Source organism: Oncorhynchus kisutch, linkage group LG14 (assembly GCF_002021735.2).
Source record: "Oncorhynchus kisutch isolate 150728-3 linkage group LG14, Okis_V2, whole genome shotgun sequence".
Taxonomy (NCBI): domain Eukaryota; kingdom Metazoa; phylum Chordata; class Actinopteri; order Salmoniformes; family Salmonidae; genus Oncorhynchus; species Oncorhynchus kisutch.
In genome coordinates this window covers 44,788,971-44,807,007 of record NC_034187.2, presented here as the reverse complement: position 1 = coordinate 44,807,007, position 18,037 = coordinate 44,788,971, and the positions used below count along the sequence as shown (strand labels likewise).

Sequence of the window (18,037 nt, the reverse complement as noted above, 5' to 3'; positions counted from 1 at the left end):
TCTGCCACTAGCAGTCAGTGTAGTCAGCTCAGCTATCCCCATTGAGACCGTGTCTGTGCCTCGACCTAGGTTGTGCAAAACTAAACATGTTTTCGCCTTAGAAATCTCACTGGAATAAAGACCTCTTCCATTCCTGACATTATTGAAAGAGATTGTGATACCGCACATCTCAAAATAGGGCTACTTAATGTTAGATCCCTCACTTCAATGACAATTTACATCCACTCAATTAGTATTTGGTAGCATTGCCTTCAAATTGTTTAACTTGGGTCAAACATTTCAGGTAGCCTTCCACAAGCTTCCCAAATTACAAAAAAAAAAAATGTTAGTCTTTTGAGGTTCTAGTCATGAAATCTATGCATCCTACTCAATCACTTTTTATAGCTACTGTTTACAGGCCTCCTGGGCCATATACAACGTTCCTCACTGAATTCCCTGAATTCCTATCAGACCTTGTAGTCATGGCAGATAATATTCTAATTTTTGTTGACTAATATTCACATGGAAAAGTCCACAGACCCACTCCAAAAGGCTTTCGGAGCCATCATTGAGTCAGTGGGTTTTGTCCAACATGTCTCTGGACCTACTCACTGCCACAGTCATACTCTGGACCTAGTTTTGTCCAGTGGAATAAATGTTGTGGATCTTAATGTTTATCCTCATGATCTTGGACTATTGGACAACGATTTTATTAAGTTTGCAATCGCAACAAATAACCTGCTCAGACCCCAACCAAGGATCATCAAAAGTCTATAAATTCTCGGACAACCCAAAGATTCCTAGATGCCCTTCCAGACTCCCTCCACCTACCCAAGGACGTCAGAGTACAAAATTCAGTTAACCACCTAACTGAGGAACTCAATTTAACCTTGAGCAATACCCTAGATGCAGTCGCAGCCCTAAAAACAAAAAACATTTGTCATAAGAAACTAGCTCCCTGGTATACAGAAAATACCCGAGCTCTGAAGCAAGCTTCCAAAAAATTGGAACGGAAATGACGCTACACCAAACTGAAAGTCTTCCGACTAGCTTGGAAAGACAGTACCGTGCAGTATCGAAGAGCCCTCACTGCTGCTCGATCATCCTATTTTTCCAACTTAATTGAGGATAAGAACAATCCAAAATTTCTTCATGATACTGTCACAAAGCTAATTAAAAATCAGCATTCCCCAAGAGAGGATGGCTTTCACTTCAGCAGTGATAAATTCAAGAACTTCTTTGAGGAAAAGATCATGATTATTAGAAAGCAAATTACGGACTCCTCTTTAAATCTGCGTATTCCTCCAAAGCTCAGTTGTCCTGAGTCTGCACAACTCTGCCAGGACCTAGGATCAAGGGAGACAGTCACGTTTTTTAAGACTATATCTCTTGAAAACAATTATGAAAATAATCATGGCCTCTAAACCTTCAAGCTGCATATTGGACCCTAATCCAACTAAACCACTGAAAGAGCTGCTTCCTGTGCTTGGCCCTCCTATGTTAAACATAATAAACATCTCTCTATCCACCGGAAGTGTACCAAACTCACTAAAAGTGGCAGTAATAAAGCCTCTCTTGAAAAAGCCAAGCCTTAACCAGGAAAATATTTTTTTAAACTATGGGCCTATAACGAATCTCCCATTCCTCTCAAAAAAAATTCAAAAGCTGTTGCGCAGCAACTAACTGCCTTCCTGAAGACAAACAATGTATACGAAACGCTTCAGTTTGGTTTTAGGCCCCATCATAGCACTGAGACTGCACTTGTGAAGGTGGTAAATTACCTTTTAACAGCGTCAAACCGAGGCTCTGCATCTGTCCTCGTGCTCCTAGACCTTAGTGCTGCTTTTGATACCATCGATCACCACATTCTTTTGGAGGGATTGGAAACCCAAATTGGTCTACACGGACAAGTTCTGGCCTGGTTTAGATCTTATCTGTCGGAAAGATATCATTTTTTTCTCTGTGGATGGTTAGTCCTCTGGCAAATCAACTGTAAATTTCAGTGTTCCTCAAGGCTCCGTTTTAGGACCACTATTGTTTTCACTATATATTTTACCTCCTCCAAAACTATAGTTTGTTAACAAGAAATTTGTGGAGTGGTTGAAAAACGAGTTTTAATGACTCCAACCTAAGTGTATCTCGACTTCTGATTTCAACTGTATGTATTGGTAGATAGGAAGGTGAGAGAGAGAGTCAACATATTGAGGGCTTGAAGCTACAGAGCTGTGATATGGTAGCAGTGGTTAATTGCAATTAATGTAAGTAAACAATTCTGAGCCATGCATTACAGTCTCTCCTGGTGCTGAGCACTGAAAGCTTACCTATTCCCCAGGAACAGCCCGAATCATTGTTTAAACTCTTTCCCTGGATGCCACTGCTTTCTTTCCCCTCTTCCTTTTCCTCCTCATCCGAGCCTTCTCCCATCATCCTCCTCTCCAGGTCCTCCCGCTGCTTCCTGGCTCGCTCCCGCAGCTCTGTGACAGTCAGGTCTGACTCCGCCTCTTCGTCAAACTCTGGACCCTGCCAAGATATACAGTAGAGTAGGGCTATTCAGAACTACAATGGTAAAGGACTACATAAGTGATAGAGGTTTGAAGTCTAAGGATGTCTAATCTAGTACATCTATCCTACCTGTGGTAGTAAGTGCACTGTGTATAACATTTTACTTAGCAGCCCATTTTTGAATGGTATGAACACTAAGTAATGTTTTCTGGCATGAAGGAACAATTCTTTTTTTTTTTTACCTGCATGATGAAAAGTCTAGTGCTTCCCCCGAATTTGAGTACGTGCCCAACCCGTACTCTGATGTAGGTATTCGGTGGTATCTTGTTCTTGTTGACGAAGGTACCATGTGTGCTGCCCAGGTCATGGACATAGAACCCTCTTGCCTCTCCAACTGCCTCCTCCTCTCCTGCCAGCCCACGGTATTGAATGACAGCGTGATACCTGGAGATTGAGGGGTGTTCCAGGGATACGTCACACACAGGTAAACGTCCGACCACAAAATAACTCTGCTGGGTGAGTGGGACTGTATCAACTATAGTGCCATTCTTGAGGATTTCTAGGGAATATGGGACATCTGCCACTCCTGCCCAAGGAGGTTCGGCATATGGAACAGGAGGGTGGGGTTTAAATTTGCCAATAGGTGTTCCTTTGACAGGAAATCTTGGTGGGGGTTGGACATCACTAGTCTGGTCTTTTTCGGAATAATTTTCGCTCTCTACACCTTTCCGTGACGTTGTGTTGTCATTATCCGACGTGACAGGGGTGGTTTGCTCATCTGCAGATGCCTCACTACTATCAGAAGTAGATGGTTGTAGTTCTTTGTCGCCATTTTCTTCATGTGTAGGCTTTCTTGCTGCTCTGCTCGCGACAAGACCTCGTTTACTCACGAGCGAAGGCGCGGCAAAGAGAGCAGGTTTTTTGAAAGGGTCCTCTGTTTGAGTGTTAGTCACGTCTTCTTCCTTGTTACATTCACCACCATTTTCATTACTCACACGTTCTTCTATTTGAGTGTCCATATCTTTAACAGTAAATATTTCACACTCTTCTGTGCGCGAGGAGTCCGCCATGTTTATTTGGTTCGGCTCTCAACTCGGACCGTGCTGTAACACAATTCCATGCTAATTGTTACCGTCAGAGATGTTATCTGGGATGTTATGCAAATATTATGAATTGCCTTAAAATACAGAACCCGTAAAGCGGTACCATATTAACGAAATTAATTTGTTTTATACATTAACGTTACTGTGTGAAGCCTAATTATTAGCAAGGAGGAACTATTCCAAACATTCAAATTATTTACACGGTGCCTTTTAATGACACGGACCAGAAGCAACATCTGAAAGCTGTTTTGTTCTGTACGTAAACTATACTCGTTGCATATCTTCGAATACGGTGAGAAGCTAGCTATATATTTTGTACTAATCTATGAAATTGCTGTGTTAACTAGCTAAATTATAAAGCGCCGCCGCAAACCGTGGATTATCCATTGAGCGGGCGTAGCTAGTTAACAAGCTACATAGAAACAACGTATGCACCTCATTTGTGTAATTGTAATTTGTATCGTATCTAGTAGCCAGCTAACACTACTATACTATGGGCAGAAATGGTAATGGCGGCAAATTCAAGATACAAGAACCATTTGAACAGTTTTCTACAAAAGTGGATGAGGTAGCAGAAATAAGTGTCGATTTTTTTGGAGTTGAGTATTGAGGAAGACTGGCGTCAAGTACTAAAATACGTGCTCAGAAATTAAACCTGACGATAGTGATATTGGAAGGAGAGTGGAAACGGTTCAGACAGAACAATGAGACAGATATTTCACTGGATGTATAAATGTGAAGCATCCGCTTGGCGTTTCAACTCAATGTCAAATATGGTAGTGGAAGGAGATGGATTTTGGCAGACAACTTTTATCATGGATGAAACATTTGATCTCAGTACAGTTTTCTGTTCCCGAAACTAGAAATATGTTATGAACAGAATGGACTGCGTTTTATAGACTAACTTTAGGCAAAGTTGTAAAAAATCTCGTTGTTTAGGAGTGCAAAGTCGAATTGAGATATTGCACATGCGCACTTCAGAGTAGATTTCCCAAACGGAAATATGCAGATGTCTGCTAGCTCGTGTTTGTGGCTCCTGCTCACCTCCTTGCTTGTTCTGCCCACTATGACTCATTTGTTCCCAATGCAAACGACAAGGATGTGGTGTATCTTGGTTGAGTTATATACATCTTTGGTTCAGACTTGTCTGTGGGAAAGGCGGAAGTATGTTAGAATCGGATGGCGCGTTGAGTAGAGTTAATGGAAAATTGTAGCGTTGAAAGTTTAGCAAAACGGATTAAAGTTGTTAATAAAGATAGAATACTATCTAATAATTCCTCGTTCCTTGTTTGAGTACGTTTCATGGAAAAGTATGTGTTTTTGGGAGACCCATTTGCGGTGAGGGAGATAGAGCCTGCACTGGGAAAGGTAGAGTCAAAGTGGACAGGGGCCGCATTTATAAACGCTACAGGCGCACAAAAATGCCCCAAAACATGCGTGGGCCAGTTTCCAAGCAAACGTTGGCATTTATAAAAACGGAATTTGACTTGAATGTGCTTATCCTCCTGTAAACTTTAGACCATGCATACGGACAAGTTCTAGTGGTTGAAGTATTACATTGTAAGAAGGCAAAAAGTAGCCTAGTAGTAAACGTTGGGGAATATATGATGGCAATCTTATTCGTAACAAAAAAATATTGTAGTTAGGCCTAAATATAATTAGATGCAATCATTTGCTGTTAGTGACGTGTGAAAATTTCTGTATTTTATCTTTACATTCTAAAATAATTAGAAATAGGCATCTATTTATGTTATTTATTTAATTTGCATGATAATTGCAGAATAAATTCCACACCTATTTGTGACTGATGGTTTCGTACTCACGAAATGGCCTAAAGGCCAAGTTAGGATAGGCTACTATTGTCCCATCTCTCATTTAATTGGACCCACTTCACAGTAGTAAATAGATGCGCTATTTCAAGTATTTTGCTCTATGCGATCCGATCCGTAGTGCTGTTTAATGGTGGAACAGACGGTTTACCTTTTCCATGTACCTTTTGTAGGCTATGTCTGAATAATGTAATGTTACATTTCTCGAGTAGACAATATTTCATTTATAAACATAATACATAGGCCTAATTATATTGCAAAGAAATTGGCAACATTGCAGAATAAATTCCTCACATTTTCTGGCCATGGTGAGTTATTATTCACGATGTAGCCAATTGGGCCTATTAGAAAGGCTATCATTTCAAGTTTTTGCGTTTTAAAAACTGTTTATAACATACAGGTGAACATGAAGTTGATCTTTTGCATTGACTTTTGTAGGCTACTGTAGTTGTATATTTTTCAGAGTAGACGATGTTTTAGAATTTGCGGGCAAATTCTAAATATTTAGATTTGGGGAAAAGTACATTCAGAACATTATTGAATTCCAACAGTATGTTTACAGGTCCAGAACAATTTGCAATTGTTTTTGTCTTTCAGAAATGGTCAGATACAGCAAATGTCATTACAAAAGAACAAATCTGCCAACACTTCCCTCCAAAGACATTTGATCAAGTTCACCATTGCTAATTCCTTTAGATACTGTCTTTGCCTAATTCCTATACTTCCAAGGTACACAACAAATAAGGGCATTATTGTCACAATGTAAGGTGAATAATGGGTGTTTTTCAGGCAGAGTTATAATGCTCGTTCTCACTTGCACAGTTTTATGACTGGTCTCATTTATAACGGGAAATGTGTATGTCAGTGCCGTTTAAGATGAGGGAGGATTATTTATTTTTTCCATGAGCATGGCCTTATTTCTATTACAGCATATTGGATGACTGTCATTCATATTCCATTCACTCAGTTCAATGTCACAGCGCTAGGTTGAGATTTCATTTCCCAGCCTGAGTACAACTGAAGAAGTCTTGAACTCAAAATTATTTGCCACAAAATGTACTTAAGGATCAAACATAAGGACATTTGAAGGTTTTGTAAGCCTATCAAATGCTTAATCATTTTAATCAACTTATAAACCTCTTCATCAGAATCGTCACTCTCTACCTCAATCACCCTCTTTGCACTCTCCATGAAGTCTGGACATTTTGGGCATCGGCAGATTGAATCTGAAATACATAAAGAACCAAGACATACAAATACAATGAATTGCTGTCCAAAAGAAACTATATTAGATATGACACATTTTATCAGTGCATAAAGCATTGAAACGTGTTACCAATTGTAACCGTGTTTGTTGTTATTTACTTGACATTACATATTGATGATGACTTTTGGAGTACTTAGCATAGCAATCTAGAGCCACTACCTATTCCAGGTGCTGGACAAGCCCCTGGTAACCTCACAGGAAGTGGTCCAGTGCACGCAATAGGTGTCCAATTCTGGTGGGAACCAGTGGTGTGTGCCCAAGCGCCTGGAAGCTGTTTACCAGGTTTGCCCTGTTCAGCGGACTGGTGTGGTAGAAGGTGTAGAGCCCACTGAGGAGGTCTTCTACTTTCTGAAACATCACGTTGGACCGGATGGCATCAGATAAGGTCAGTTCAAGGCGGTGTGCCATACAGTGGATGCCGATGATGTAGGCTCTGGCCCCCTTCAGCCGGCTGACCACACCATTCTTGGCTCCGGTCATCACAGCAGCTCCATCTGTTCCCAGAGCGACCAACTTGCTTCCCCACTCATCACACGCTCCGCGTCTGCGTTCTCCACCGACTTGATGCCGACAAACTTCGACTCAATCTTGCTCTTGTGACAGAATCAGACAAACTAACTCCTCCTCTTTCACAGAACTGTCTGTGGAGCCATCTGACATGATGGAGAGAAATTTGGTGTTTTTCAGATTCTCTCTGATGTTGTTTCTCTCCCCACCTCTGCAATATGGTGCAAAAAATATTTGGCCTGCTTCTCATTTCTATATGTTGAGCCCACAGCGATTCCTTTTTTTTCATCCAAACTGCAAAAATCAAACGCGGCGCGGGAAATTAAAAAATATTTTTTTGAAATATTTAACTTTCACACATTAACAAGTCCAATACAGCAAATGAAAGATAAACATCTTGTTAATCTACCCATCGTGTCTGATTTTTAAAATGTTTTACAGCGAAAACACAACATGTATTTATGTTAGATCACCACCAAATCCAAAAAAACACAGCCATTTTTCCCAGCCAAAGATGGTCACAAAAGCAGAATTAGAGATAAAATGAATCACTAAACTTTGATAATCTTCATCAGATGACACTCATATGACATCATGTTACACAATACATTTATGTTTTGTTCGATAATATGCATATTTATATCCACAAATCTCGGTTTACATTGGCGCCATGTTCAGAAATAAATTGTTGTTTTGTTCCATAATGTCCATTACTAGTGTCCAATTAGCTACTTTTGCTAGCACGTTTAGTTCACATGTCCAAAAGCTGGCGCTGGTCCAGGCGAACTCGGACGAAAACTTCAAAAAGTTATATTCCAGGTCGAATAAACTGGTCAAATTAAGTAGAGAATCAATCTTCAGGATGTTGTTATCATATATATCCAATAACGTTCCAACCGGAGCATTCGTTTTTGTCTACAGAGTAATGGAACGCATGGAGATATGAGAAATGCGCCTCACCAGGAACTGGCATTCTGCCAGACCACTGACTCAAATAGCTGCCATCCGGCCCCACATCACACTAGACTTCATTCTACTGACTGTTGACATCTAGTGGAAGGCGTAGGAAGTGCGAACAGATCCATATCTTACTGGGATGTGAATAGATAATGAGTTTAACATCAACCAGCCCCAGAATTTCCACTTCCTGTTTGTTTCCTGTTCTGTTATAATTCAGAGTGTTTTCTATCCAATAGTAATAATAATATGCATATATTAGCATCTGGGACAGAGGAGGAGGCAGTTCACTATGGGCACGCAATTCATCCAAAGTGAAAATACTGCCCCCTATCCCTAAAAAGGTTAACCAGGGCTTGTAGGTAAGCATTTCACGGTAAGGTCTACACCTGTTGAATCAATTCTCAATTGCAATACGGTTCCAGAAACATAAAGCCCTTTACTTTCATATCACATCAAAAATAACTTCCAAAATGCGAATGTACACTTAATGTATTTACTGTGTTTTAACCGGCTTCATCACAATTGCAGCCGACAGTTGCAGCCTTCTTCCGTTACACACAGGTGTTCGTAAACATGCTTAGATGGCTAATTAGCACAGGTGGCTCTGTCTTCTGTAAACACGCGCTGTAACATGGATATATGGCAATGTGGGAAAACTAACCCTATAAAGGTGTGTATCAATTGAACCTTATTGTTTTTTTGTTTGTTTTAAAGATAAGGTCCTTATGCTGCCAAAACCGTACTGCAAGCGATACGTGTTAATGTTCTTATCAAAACTCCCCTGTACAGAAGACCCCTTCGTCCAATGACTCTTATCTGTAATGTAATGGAACTGAGAGTCATGATGAAGGGCTAGGAGATTCCTAGATGTGAGAAGTGTGCAGGAGGGGCATGATGCAAAGGAATTGGGTACTAATGGTGCTGGTGCTTAGAAGTGTCCGGTGAGATAAATGCAGGTTGAGGTTGCCAGGATCGGAGGAGCACAGAAGGTGTCGTAAGCTAAGACAGTGAAGAGAGTAGAAGAGGAAGATGGGTACAGGAGGAGGGACCCTAAGAGGCTTGCTGTGAGTAGGCAGAGGTCAATAGAGAGTGATGGGAATAACGTGCTTCAGTAAGGTTGGTTTCTTAGTGTTCCTACCCATTGTTATCAACTGTACTGCAGAACTGTAACTTATATCACAGGGAAAAAAACATTTTCTGGTAGCAGCTGCAGAGAAGTACGTGGGTGTATGAGATTTTACTGCAGAAGAGTTTCAAGGTGTGTTGAACAATAGTGTCCCATCTTCCCAGGCTGCTGGCTTGGTGCAGGATCAGATATGGCCAAGTAGTGGAATAGTGGTTTTAATGGGTGTAGGGATAGTTGGTAGTGCCATTTTTGTTCCCTTATCCCCGTCCTTCCCTTTTTGTGTTACTAAGTTTAATCAATTCACTCTCCAGAACAGTAGGCAGAAACACAGGTCTGGATAAGGGAAATAGATAAATTAGGTCCTTGTTCCTTTTAGTGTGTGCTGATTGCCACTCCCCTGCTTTGTAACATACCAGAAACCTCATCACACGAGAGCCTGAAGCGGCTCACGAGGGAACGATGATGCGTTACTGGGGCGAGATCCCCGGGCCGGCAGGCGCTCCACCGAGCCGCAGCTCTTTCGACCTGCTCCAGCGCGAGTTCCGCTCGGTGGAGATGCAGGACCCCCCTCTGCATCAGCCCTCGGCCCAGCGGCCCCGGCCCACCACCATGCTGGACATTCCCTCTGAGCCCTGCAGTCTCACTATCCACACAGTGCAGCTATGCCAGCACACCCGACGCCTCCGCAGCCTCCTGGCTGCAGCCCAGGGGAAAGGTCTGGTCCCCTCAGAGGGCGGTGGTGCTGGAGGAAGTAGCAGGCTGGAGGAAGGGGAAGCTCTTCCCCCAAGGCCACCCACACCGCCGGCCGCCCCTGATGACCTGCTGCCCCTGGACAGCAAGGCACCCTGGCAGCCCTTCCAGCTCTGCCACAGCGACCCCGAGAGTGACTTTTACATGTAAGAGAGTAATGGCTGTGTCTTGACTTGTTGCAGTGGCATTCACAGTGTCACTTTGTACTGTGATCTATGTTTATTAATTGAACTTTACATTCAAGTCACAATAAGCAAAACGGATTATGATCCAGTTTTTTGTGTGGAAGAATGTGGTGAACAGTGCGCTGGAAACTATAAGGCAAAGAATTATCAGTTTACGCTCCAAGTTTTCTCCTGTGAGCAAGTTCTGTCTCATCCCTCCTTCAATCTTCAACTTTCTCTCCCTCTGTCTCTCACCTCCTCTTTCTCCCCTCTCCCCATACAGGGGAAAAGGTGAGCCCGTCACGGAGCTGAGCTGGCCCTCGTGCCGACAGCTCCTGTACCAATCAGTGGCCACAGTCCTGGCCCACGCCGGCTTCGAGTCGGCCCAGGAGAGCGTGCTGGAGACCCTGACTGACCTGGCCCACGAGCACTACCTGCGCCTCAGCCGACTGCTGCGCACGGCCGCGGACCGCGAGGCCCGCCTGGGCGCCACACCCTTCCCGGACGTGGTAGAGCAGGTGTTCCACGAGGTGGGCATCGGCAGCGTGCTGGCCCTGCAGCGCTTCTGGCAGGTGCGCATCAAGGACTACCACAGCCACATGCTCCAGGTGAGGAATTGCTGGTGTTGATTTGGGATGGACTTTGTGATGTGGTGACTGGGGGAAAAAAGTGTGTTGTGTTTAGTAGGACACAACGTTGTGAAAGGATCATATAGACATCCATTGTGTACAACAGACTGATAGTATTACTCCCTCCTGAACATGACGCTGATATTGACATGGCTAGGTGAGACCAGGCACCTGCACCCTGTGGAGTTTATTTGACCTTCTAGTCCTGTGTAGGTTAGATTATCCCACTGTTAACTCTCTATCCCCTGTGCTGTTCCTAGGTCAGCCAAGAGCTATTTACCACCCCACTGTTAAAACTATCCCTTCTGTTCAGTTCAAAGTCAGCAATACCAGGCTCCACAGTGCAACCATTTTACACGCATTTGCGCCCAAAAATGTATAATGTGAGAACAGAAAAAGTAAACTATGAGCACATGCAAGCTGTTTTATAGCAGGTAGCTAGCCCACCTAGCGCAGCATTAGTGCCTGGGGGGGGGGGGGGGGGGGCCGCACTGTGAGTGAAGTGCTGAAAGAGTCACTTTTAGAAGCGTACAGGCATAGAAGTCCAATTTACTCGAATGTCTACTGAAGTGTGATGTTGTCCTCGTGTTTCTTGGCTATTTACATTATTTTGTTCACACGCTAGGTCATTTTTTAATGTTAGTTTAGGCTTGCTCAACTGCTTGCGAAGAGATGTCGGACAGACCGTGTCCTGTTACCGCTGTAACCTCCGGCCCTCAAAAGGGCAGATGAACATTTGTCTCACCTAAGTGATTGAAATATTTGACAGGACATTGTGCTTGATTGAGCATGGAACACTCCCAAAAACGTTTTATTCATGAACCTTTAGTCATTTATTATAAAAACAAGCATACTTTCATTGTGCTCCTAAATTTCTTTGTGTGCGCCAACATTTTTGCTCCTTTTAGAAAAACAATGTCAGTGTAAGGCCCTGCAAGGAGTTCACAGTTAACCCTCTATCTATCCCCTGGGTCTGTTCCCAGGTCAGCAAGGAGCTCACTGTTAACCCTCTTATCTATCCCCTGGGGCTGTTCCCAGGTCAGCAAGGAGCTGTCGGAGGAGTATGAGCGGCTGGTGAACCCTGAGAAGGCCCTGGAGGACTCCAAGCCCCCGCGGATCAAAGAGGAACCCATGAATGACATTGCCTTCCCCATCAGCGAGGAGCCAGAGGCGGACCAGGCCTCTGGGGATCAGGCCCTCCCCATGGGGGTTCTGGGGGCCCCAAACGAGAGGCTGGCTGGGGGCCTGGAGGGGGAACACTCACCACACACCTCAGGTACCATATATACCCCCGTAATACTAATACTATGTGCAGTCCTCACCATATGTATTTTGACAGTGAAATTACATTTTTTACTTTGGCTCTGTACTCTAGCATTTTGGAATTGAGATCAAATGATTAACATAATGTAGTTTAAAGTGTAGTATTTGGTCTCATCCCTTGCACGCAATGACTGAACTGTCTGAACATTCATTTGGATGCTACCGCGATTATGACAAATCATGAATGAATCGTGAATAATGACGAGTGATAAAGTTAGAGATACAAAGATGATAACCTTCCCTGTTATTGGTAATGATGAGAGGTCAGCATCTGTTGTGTAACCTCTGTAACTTAGCCAAAACTAACTGCATATGCACCCAACAAGTTTTTAGAGACGCAAATTTGATGTAGTCATTGGGTGCAAGCAATATGGGAACAAAAACCTTTAGACTATTTTAATACAAGTGAATTTGTCCAAATACTTATGAATTCTTCAAAATGGGGGGACTAGATCCATAAAGTGCTGTTATGTCCAAATGGCCCTGCCGGAACAAGATCTGGCACCTCTCCGTTTTGGACGTTTCATTACGGAACCTATTTGGCTGGATCCGGTACCTGTCGTGACATGAAAAATAATTCACTTTTTGCAATATAAAAAAAATATAATAAGAGATCAAAGTTAATTCGAGTTGCCTCTTCATTAATTCTCCAAGCTGTGGACGTAGCCCAATAACAAGGCATCGCCTACAGTCGGGAACGCATGGCAAATCTGTCAGTGAACATGCAGCATGCAGTTTAAACAGGCCTTCCGCACGCAATATTTCAAATACAATTGAGGGAAAAGACAGTTTGGAAAGCAAATGGTTCCTGCTGAAAAGAGAAGACTAAATCTATCTGCTGTAGGCTACCAAAATATTTGATCAACTTCCAAATATGTTTTTACAAAGTAAAATGAGAGACTTTTGGCATGAGTGCATAGGCCATCACCAGTGAATGAGCTGAGCATCATTGTGTTAGTCAGTGAAACTGGAAAGCATTTTTAGGATTATAATTTCCTCCTCATATTGTAGCTGATAATGTCTCCACACGCCTCGGCCATTGATTCAAGACAAGTTCAGTTTTGTTGATCTCAGATTCTCAGTGTCAAAGTAGCCTGTCATTTTGATTATTTGTACGCATTAAAAAAGATTCTGCCAAAGTCTCCAGTCATGTAAAATGACGTAGAATTGCATGAGATGTATTTATAAAAGTCAACAATTGTACCTCTAGGTTACAAAAACATTTCTCCATGTGTGCAACTTCTGTAAGTGCCTCTACTTTACTGCTTCATGCCACTACGCAAATGCGGTGTAATACATGCAATGCTTTATTATAAAGGTGAATAAGTGTGTGTGTGTGTGTGTGTGTGTGGTTGAAATCCAGTTCTCCCCAGGTCAGATAAGAGGTGACATTCTGTATTATTGTGCCATAGTGATCAGTTGATCTGAAATTCTAAATGTTCTTTAGAGACCAAATTAACATGTTAGCTTCACTGTCCAAGGACATACATAACATGAGTTGGTTGTGTTAAAAAAATACCCTAAAAGTATTGTACTGATTCTAACATAATAATAATAATAATAATTTTGCACGCCCAATTTTTCAGTTCTTGATTTGTTAAAAAAGTTTGAAATATCCAATAAATATCGTTCCACTTCATGATTGTGTCCCACTTGTTGTTGATTCTTCACAAAAAAATACAGTTTTATATCTTTATGTTTGAAGCCTGAAATGTGGCAAAAGGTCGCAAAATTCAAGGGGGCCGAATACTTTCGCAAGGCACTGTATATGCTTCATTTAGGCCTACATGATATAGGTACTTTTCTTAAGTCGGACAAACACTGGTATGATACCCTCAGGGACCAAGAGGGAATGATAATATTAACTGTATAACATAGATTTGATTACAAATAACTACTTAACATTCAATATTTGTAACCGAGTTCTGCCCATCTTGGCCATTGTGTCCCTGACAGGCAGTGGAGTTGCCATCAGCTCCCCCTTGTGGCACCTGTCGCAGGTGAAGATGGAGCCCCAGGACAGCGAGGAGGGCCAGGTGTCAGGCCACGGGGTACTGGGAGGTGATGTGTTCGAGGAGGGAGGGCCCATGTCCACCATGAGCGAGGCAGACGGCATGGCGCCCTCGCCCGGAGGGGCGGCGTCGGACGGCAGCTACGCCTCGCACTCTCCCGACTCACTCATGAGCACGTCACCCGTCTTCAACCAGAGGCCCAGGAAGCGCATGAAGAAGATATGAGGAGCCTCAGACTTGCGGAGGTAGCCATTTTGTGTCAAGGTAACATTGGCACATAGTGGCCATACGAAACATTGCAAGGTTGCAAACAAATTCCTATGCCGTTGTCCATTTTCCCCGAACAGATCTGAAAGTATTGGATAGGTCTCAGCACGAGGGCCATGCGCGCTAGTTGGTGGCAGAACATGGGAGTTATTCTAGAATGCCAGCAAAAAAAAGCCTCTATTTACATGCTGCTTATGAATGCATTTCACACTACTTTTGGATTATAATTGGATTTTAAGGCTCGTGTGAATGTCCTGCTTTATATAATATGTGTGTCATCATCGCAAATCAACTGCATTATACGTAAAAAAAAAACACTTAACCTTCAACCAGTAAAATGGCTCTATGACAATGAGCGTTAGCATTCTAGCGAACAACTGCTCCATGCAAAATAGTTATTTTGCAAAGATCACAAACAAATGTAATCTTAGCGACTTTTCAAGCATTGTAAAAGTTATTTTGTTTAGAAGTAATAAAAAATGTAATATCGTCTGTTGAATGAGCGCAGCCAAGAGTCGCGCACATCTGTGGGTGACGTCAGTGTGTTGTGTACTGGAAAGGGGTCTATATGTCCTAGTGTTGCACGGTATACCGGTACCACAGTACCAAAACGGCATGATACTTATGATACCAACATTTACAAATACAAGTACTACCACATATTTCGCCCCCACCGATCTAAAGAACCCACTGGCGCCTGTTCTAAAATGCTTACAAAGTCAGTTTTGTTTATAAATACAGTTAAATTTAAGCGAACTAGTCTTGTATGTCTTGTATGTGCCAGTCCAATAAAGTCCACTTCACTTTCATGCGCATATCACGTGTGGCAGCTGTAATCCGCCAGCCACATCCCCTATCAGCCCTTACTCACCTGCTTTTCTCCTTCCGCTCTTCCTGCACTTCTATTTCATCAGTTTTTATAATATAATTTAGCTGTGATGGCAAGCGGGGATGCAGACCCCGAGGGGCCTTCAGTTAAATGTTGAAGCAGAGCGAGAAAAGTTAATACATTGTCAAATTGTATTGGTCACATACACGTGTTTAGCAGATGTTATTGCGGGCGTAGCGAAATGCTTGTGCTTCTAGCTCCGACAGTGCAGTAATATCTAACAAGCAATATCTTAACAATTACACAACATATACCCACAAATCTAGTAAAGGAATGGGATTTAAGAATATAAAAAATATAATTTCATCCCTGGTATAACCAGGACCACAGTCCAATTTGAGTAGGCTTTGCAAGTTCGCTGTCATGCAGCCTCTTTAAATGCCAGAGAGGAAAAGCAGCTTGGCTAAAGACATGACTGCAGTATTACAGCAAAGAAAACAGCTTGTCTAGCTCAAATGGTAAAAAAAAAAATGTATATATTCCTACGCAATTTCATGCAAAAAAAAAATTCAAATCATTTCACAAACCATGTTGCGGGCCGTTTGAATCCAGGTTCGCTAATTATTGGTTTGATAAGAAGAAGAAAAACGTTGTTCAGTCATGTTACCTAGCTAACAATCTTGTAACTTGACAGTAGGTCTAGCCAAATTTGATTGCCACAGGAAGAAAGGAAAATGATCTGCTACTCATGAGATGTGCTTCAAAAAAGTAGGATTTATATAGGCCTATTGTAAGCCTAAACTATACTGAACAAAAATATAAATGCAACAATAAAAAATATTTTATAAGTTCATGTAAGCAAATCAGTCAATTTTAAAGAAATTCATTCGGCCTCAATCTATAGATTTCAAATCCCCTGGGCAGGGACGCAGCCATGGGAGGGCATAGGCCCATCCACTTGGGAGACTGTTCCACCCACTGGGGAGCAATGCCCAGCCAATTTTCCCCACAAAAGGGCTTTGTTATAGACCAAAATACTCCCCAGTTTCATCAGCTGTCCGGGCGGCTGGTCTCAGACGATCCCGCAGATGAAGAAGCATGATGTGGAGGTCCTGGGCTAGCATGGTTACACGTGGTCTGCAGTTGTGAGGCCGGTTGGATGTACTGCCAAATTCTCTAAAGCGACATTGGTAGAGAATTCATTCAATTCTCTGGAAACAGCTCTGGAGGACATTCCTGCAGTCAGCATGCCAATGCCATACTCCCTCAAAACTTAAGACATCTGTGGCACTGTGTTGTGTGACAAAACTGCACAAATCAAATGAAATGTATTTATAAAGCCCTTCTTACATCAGCTGATACCTCAAAATGCTGTACATAAACCCAGCCTAAAACCCAAAAGAGCAAGCAATGTAGAAGTGTAGAAGTGGTGTAGAAGCACGGTGGCTAGGAATAAACCTAGAGAGGAACCAGGCTATGAGAGGTGGCCAGTCCTCTTCTGGCTGTGCCGGTTGGAGTGACCTTTTATTGTCCCCAGCACAAGTTGCATCTGTGTAATGATCCTGCTGTTTAATCAGCTTCTTGTTATGCCACACCTGTCAGGTGGATGGATTATCTTGGCAAAGGAGAAATGCTCACTAACAGGGATGTAAACAAATTTGTACACCAAATTGGACAGAAATAAGATTTCTATGCATATGGAACATTTCTGGAATCTTTTATTTCAGCTCATGAAACATGGGACCAACACTTTCCATGTGTCATTTGTATTTTTGTTCAGTATATAAAAAAAATCTCTCTTTCTGGTGCCCCTTAAATTATGCTTGGTGACTAATGTTTTTAAAGTTGGGAGCAGTGTGTATGTGTGTGTGGGAGAGAGAGCGGTGTGTGTTTATGAGAGCGAGGGAGGCAGTATGTGGGTCTCTTAACTGAAGAGTAAAGAAAATGTAATGTAGCGTTTTCCCCTTACTGCCACAATGACATGCAGATCATTATGCATGTATATTCCTTCCTCCAACCAAATCACAAGTAGGCCTTTGGAAGTATGATAAAATCAGCCATTTCTAAGCAGTATTCTATTATACAAGTGAACAGTGTGAAGTTAAATTCAATGTGTTGTATTGAGTAGAAGTGTGAATATCAGTGAGTTTTTTTTGTGTGTAGCATATGCACATAACGTTTAGAAACATGAACAAGCGTCAGTGGGGGATGGGGCGAACAGGACGCTAGGCCACAGAATTTTTTTTTCCTGTGGTGTTGCAATACTACTCGTTATTGTGATACTTGGGTTGATATCGTATCGTTAGTAAAATGTTGGTATTGTGACAACACTAATATGACCAAAACGTAACCCAGTGTCAGCCATTTTGCATACTTCTACCCAATCCTTTCAGATACTATGAGGGTATATGGGTGCTGGGTTGGCTTAGATTTGGGTGTGTTTCGGAAAGGCTGTTGAGTAGTAGAGATGGCCATTCTATCTACTGAACTGGGTGGTCATACAACGTTCTTCAGAAGGACCATTGAGAGACTGCAGAATGCAAATGGATGGCCATGAAAGGAAATAACAAGATGGCGCGGTTACACAGGTAGTACTTATTTTCTCTATTTTCAAAATGATTCAATGGCTCTTAGTTTTGTTTTTTTCCACCAACTCCTCACTTGATGAACTGATGGTGAAGACATTGTAGTTTATGTTCTTGCATGTAGGAAACATTAGTTGGATAAATGCTTTCTTTGAGATGGTGTTAATTTAATGTTAAAATGAATAAATGCCTTCTTTATGTCAAA

General features: G+C 42.3%; 2 protein-coding genes across 3 annotated transcripts in view; one reads left to right on the top strand and one right to left on the bottom strand.

The window, feature by feature from the left end:
- slc4a1ap (solute carrier family 4 member 1 adaptor protein) overlaps positions 1 to 4,786 on the bottom strand; it is a 17,258-nt gene extending 12,472 nt beyond the window's left edge. Inside the window, exons 1-2 of the mRNA XM_020500826.2 lie at positions 2,724 to 4,786; positions 2,301 to 2,499 (exon numbers count right to left, since the gene is read on the bottom strand). Of these exons, the coding sequence (XP_020356415.1) occupies positions 2,301 to 2,499; positions 2,724 to 3,551 (1,027 nt within the window). The 5' untranslated portion in view covers positions 3,552 to 4,786. The remainder of the gene's footprint in view (positions 1 to 2,300; positions 2,500 to 2,723) is intronic.
- supt7l (SPT7 like, STAGA complex subunit gamma) lies at positions 3,754 to 18,037 on the top strand. Of its 2 annotated transcripts, none has more exons than XM_020500828.2 (5): positions 3,754 to 3,839; positions 9,690 to 10,169; positions 10,471 to 10,795; positions 11,855 to 12,092; positions 14,096 to 18,037. In XM_020500828.2, the coding sequence occupies exons 2-5, from the start codon at positions 9,733 to 9,735 to the stop codon at positions 14,374 to 14,376; spliced, it is 1,281 nt and encodes a 426-aa protein (XP_020356417.1). In that variant the 5' UTR covers positions 3,754 to 3,839; positions 9,690 to 9,732; the 3' UTR covers positions 14,377 to 18,037. The 2 variants fall into 2 exon arrangements, with proteins under 2 accessions (XP_020356417.1, XP_020356416.1); XM_020500827.2 differs by having other exon boundaries at positions 3,774 to 3,876.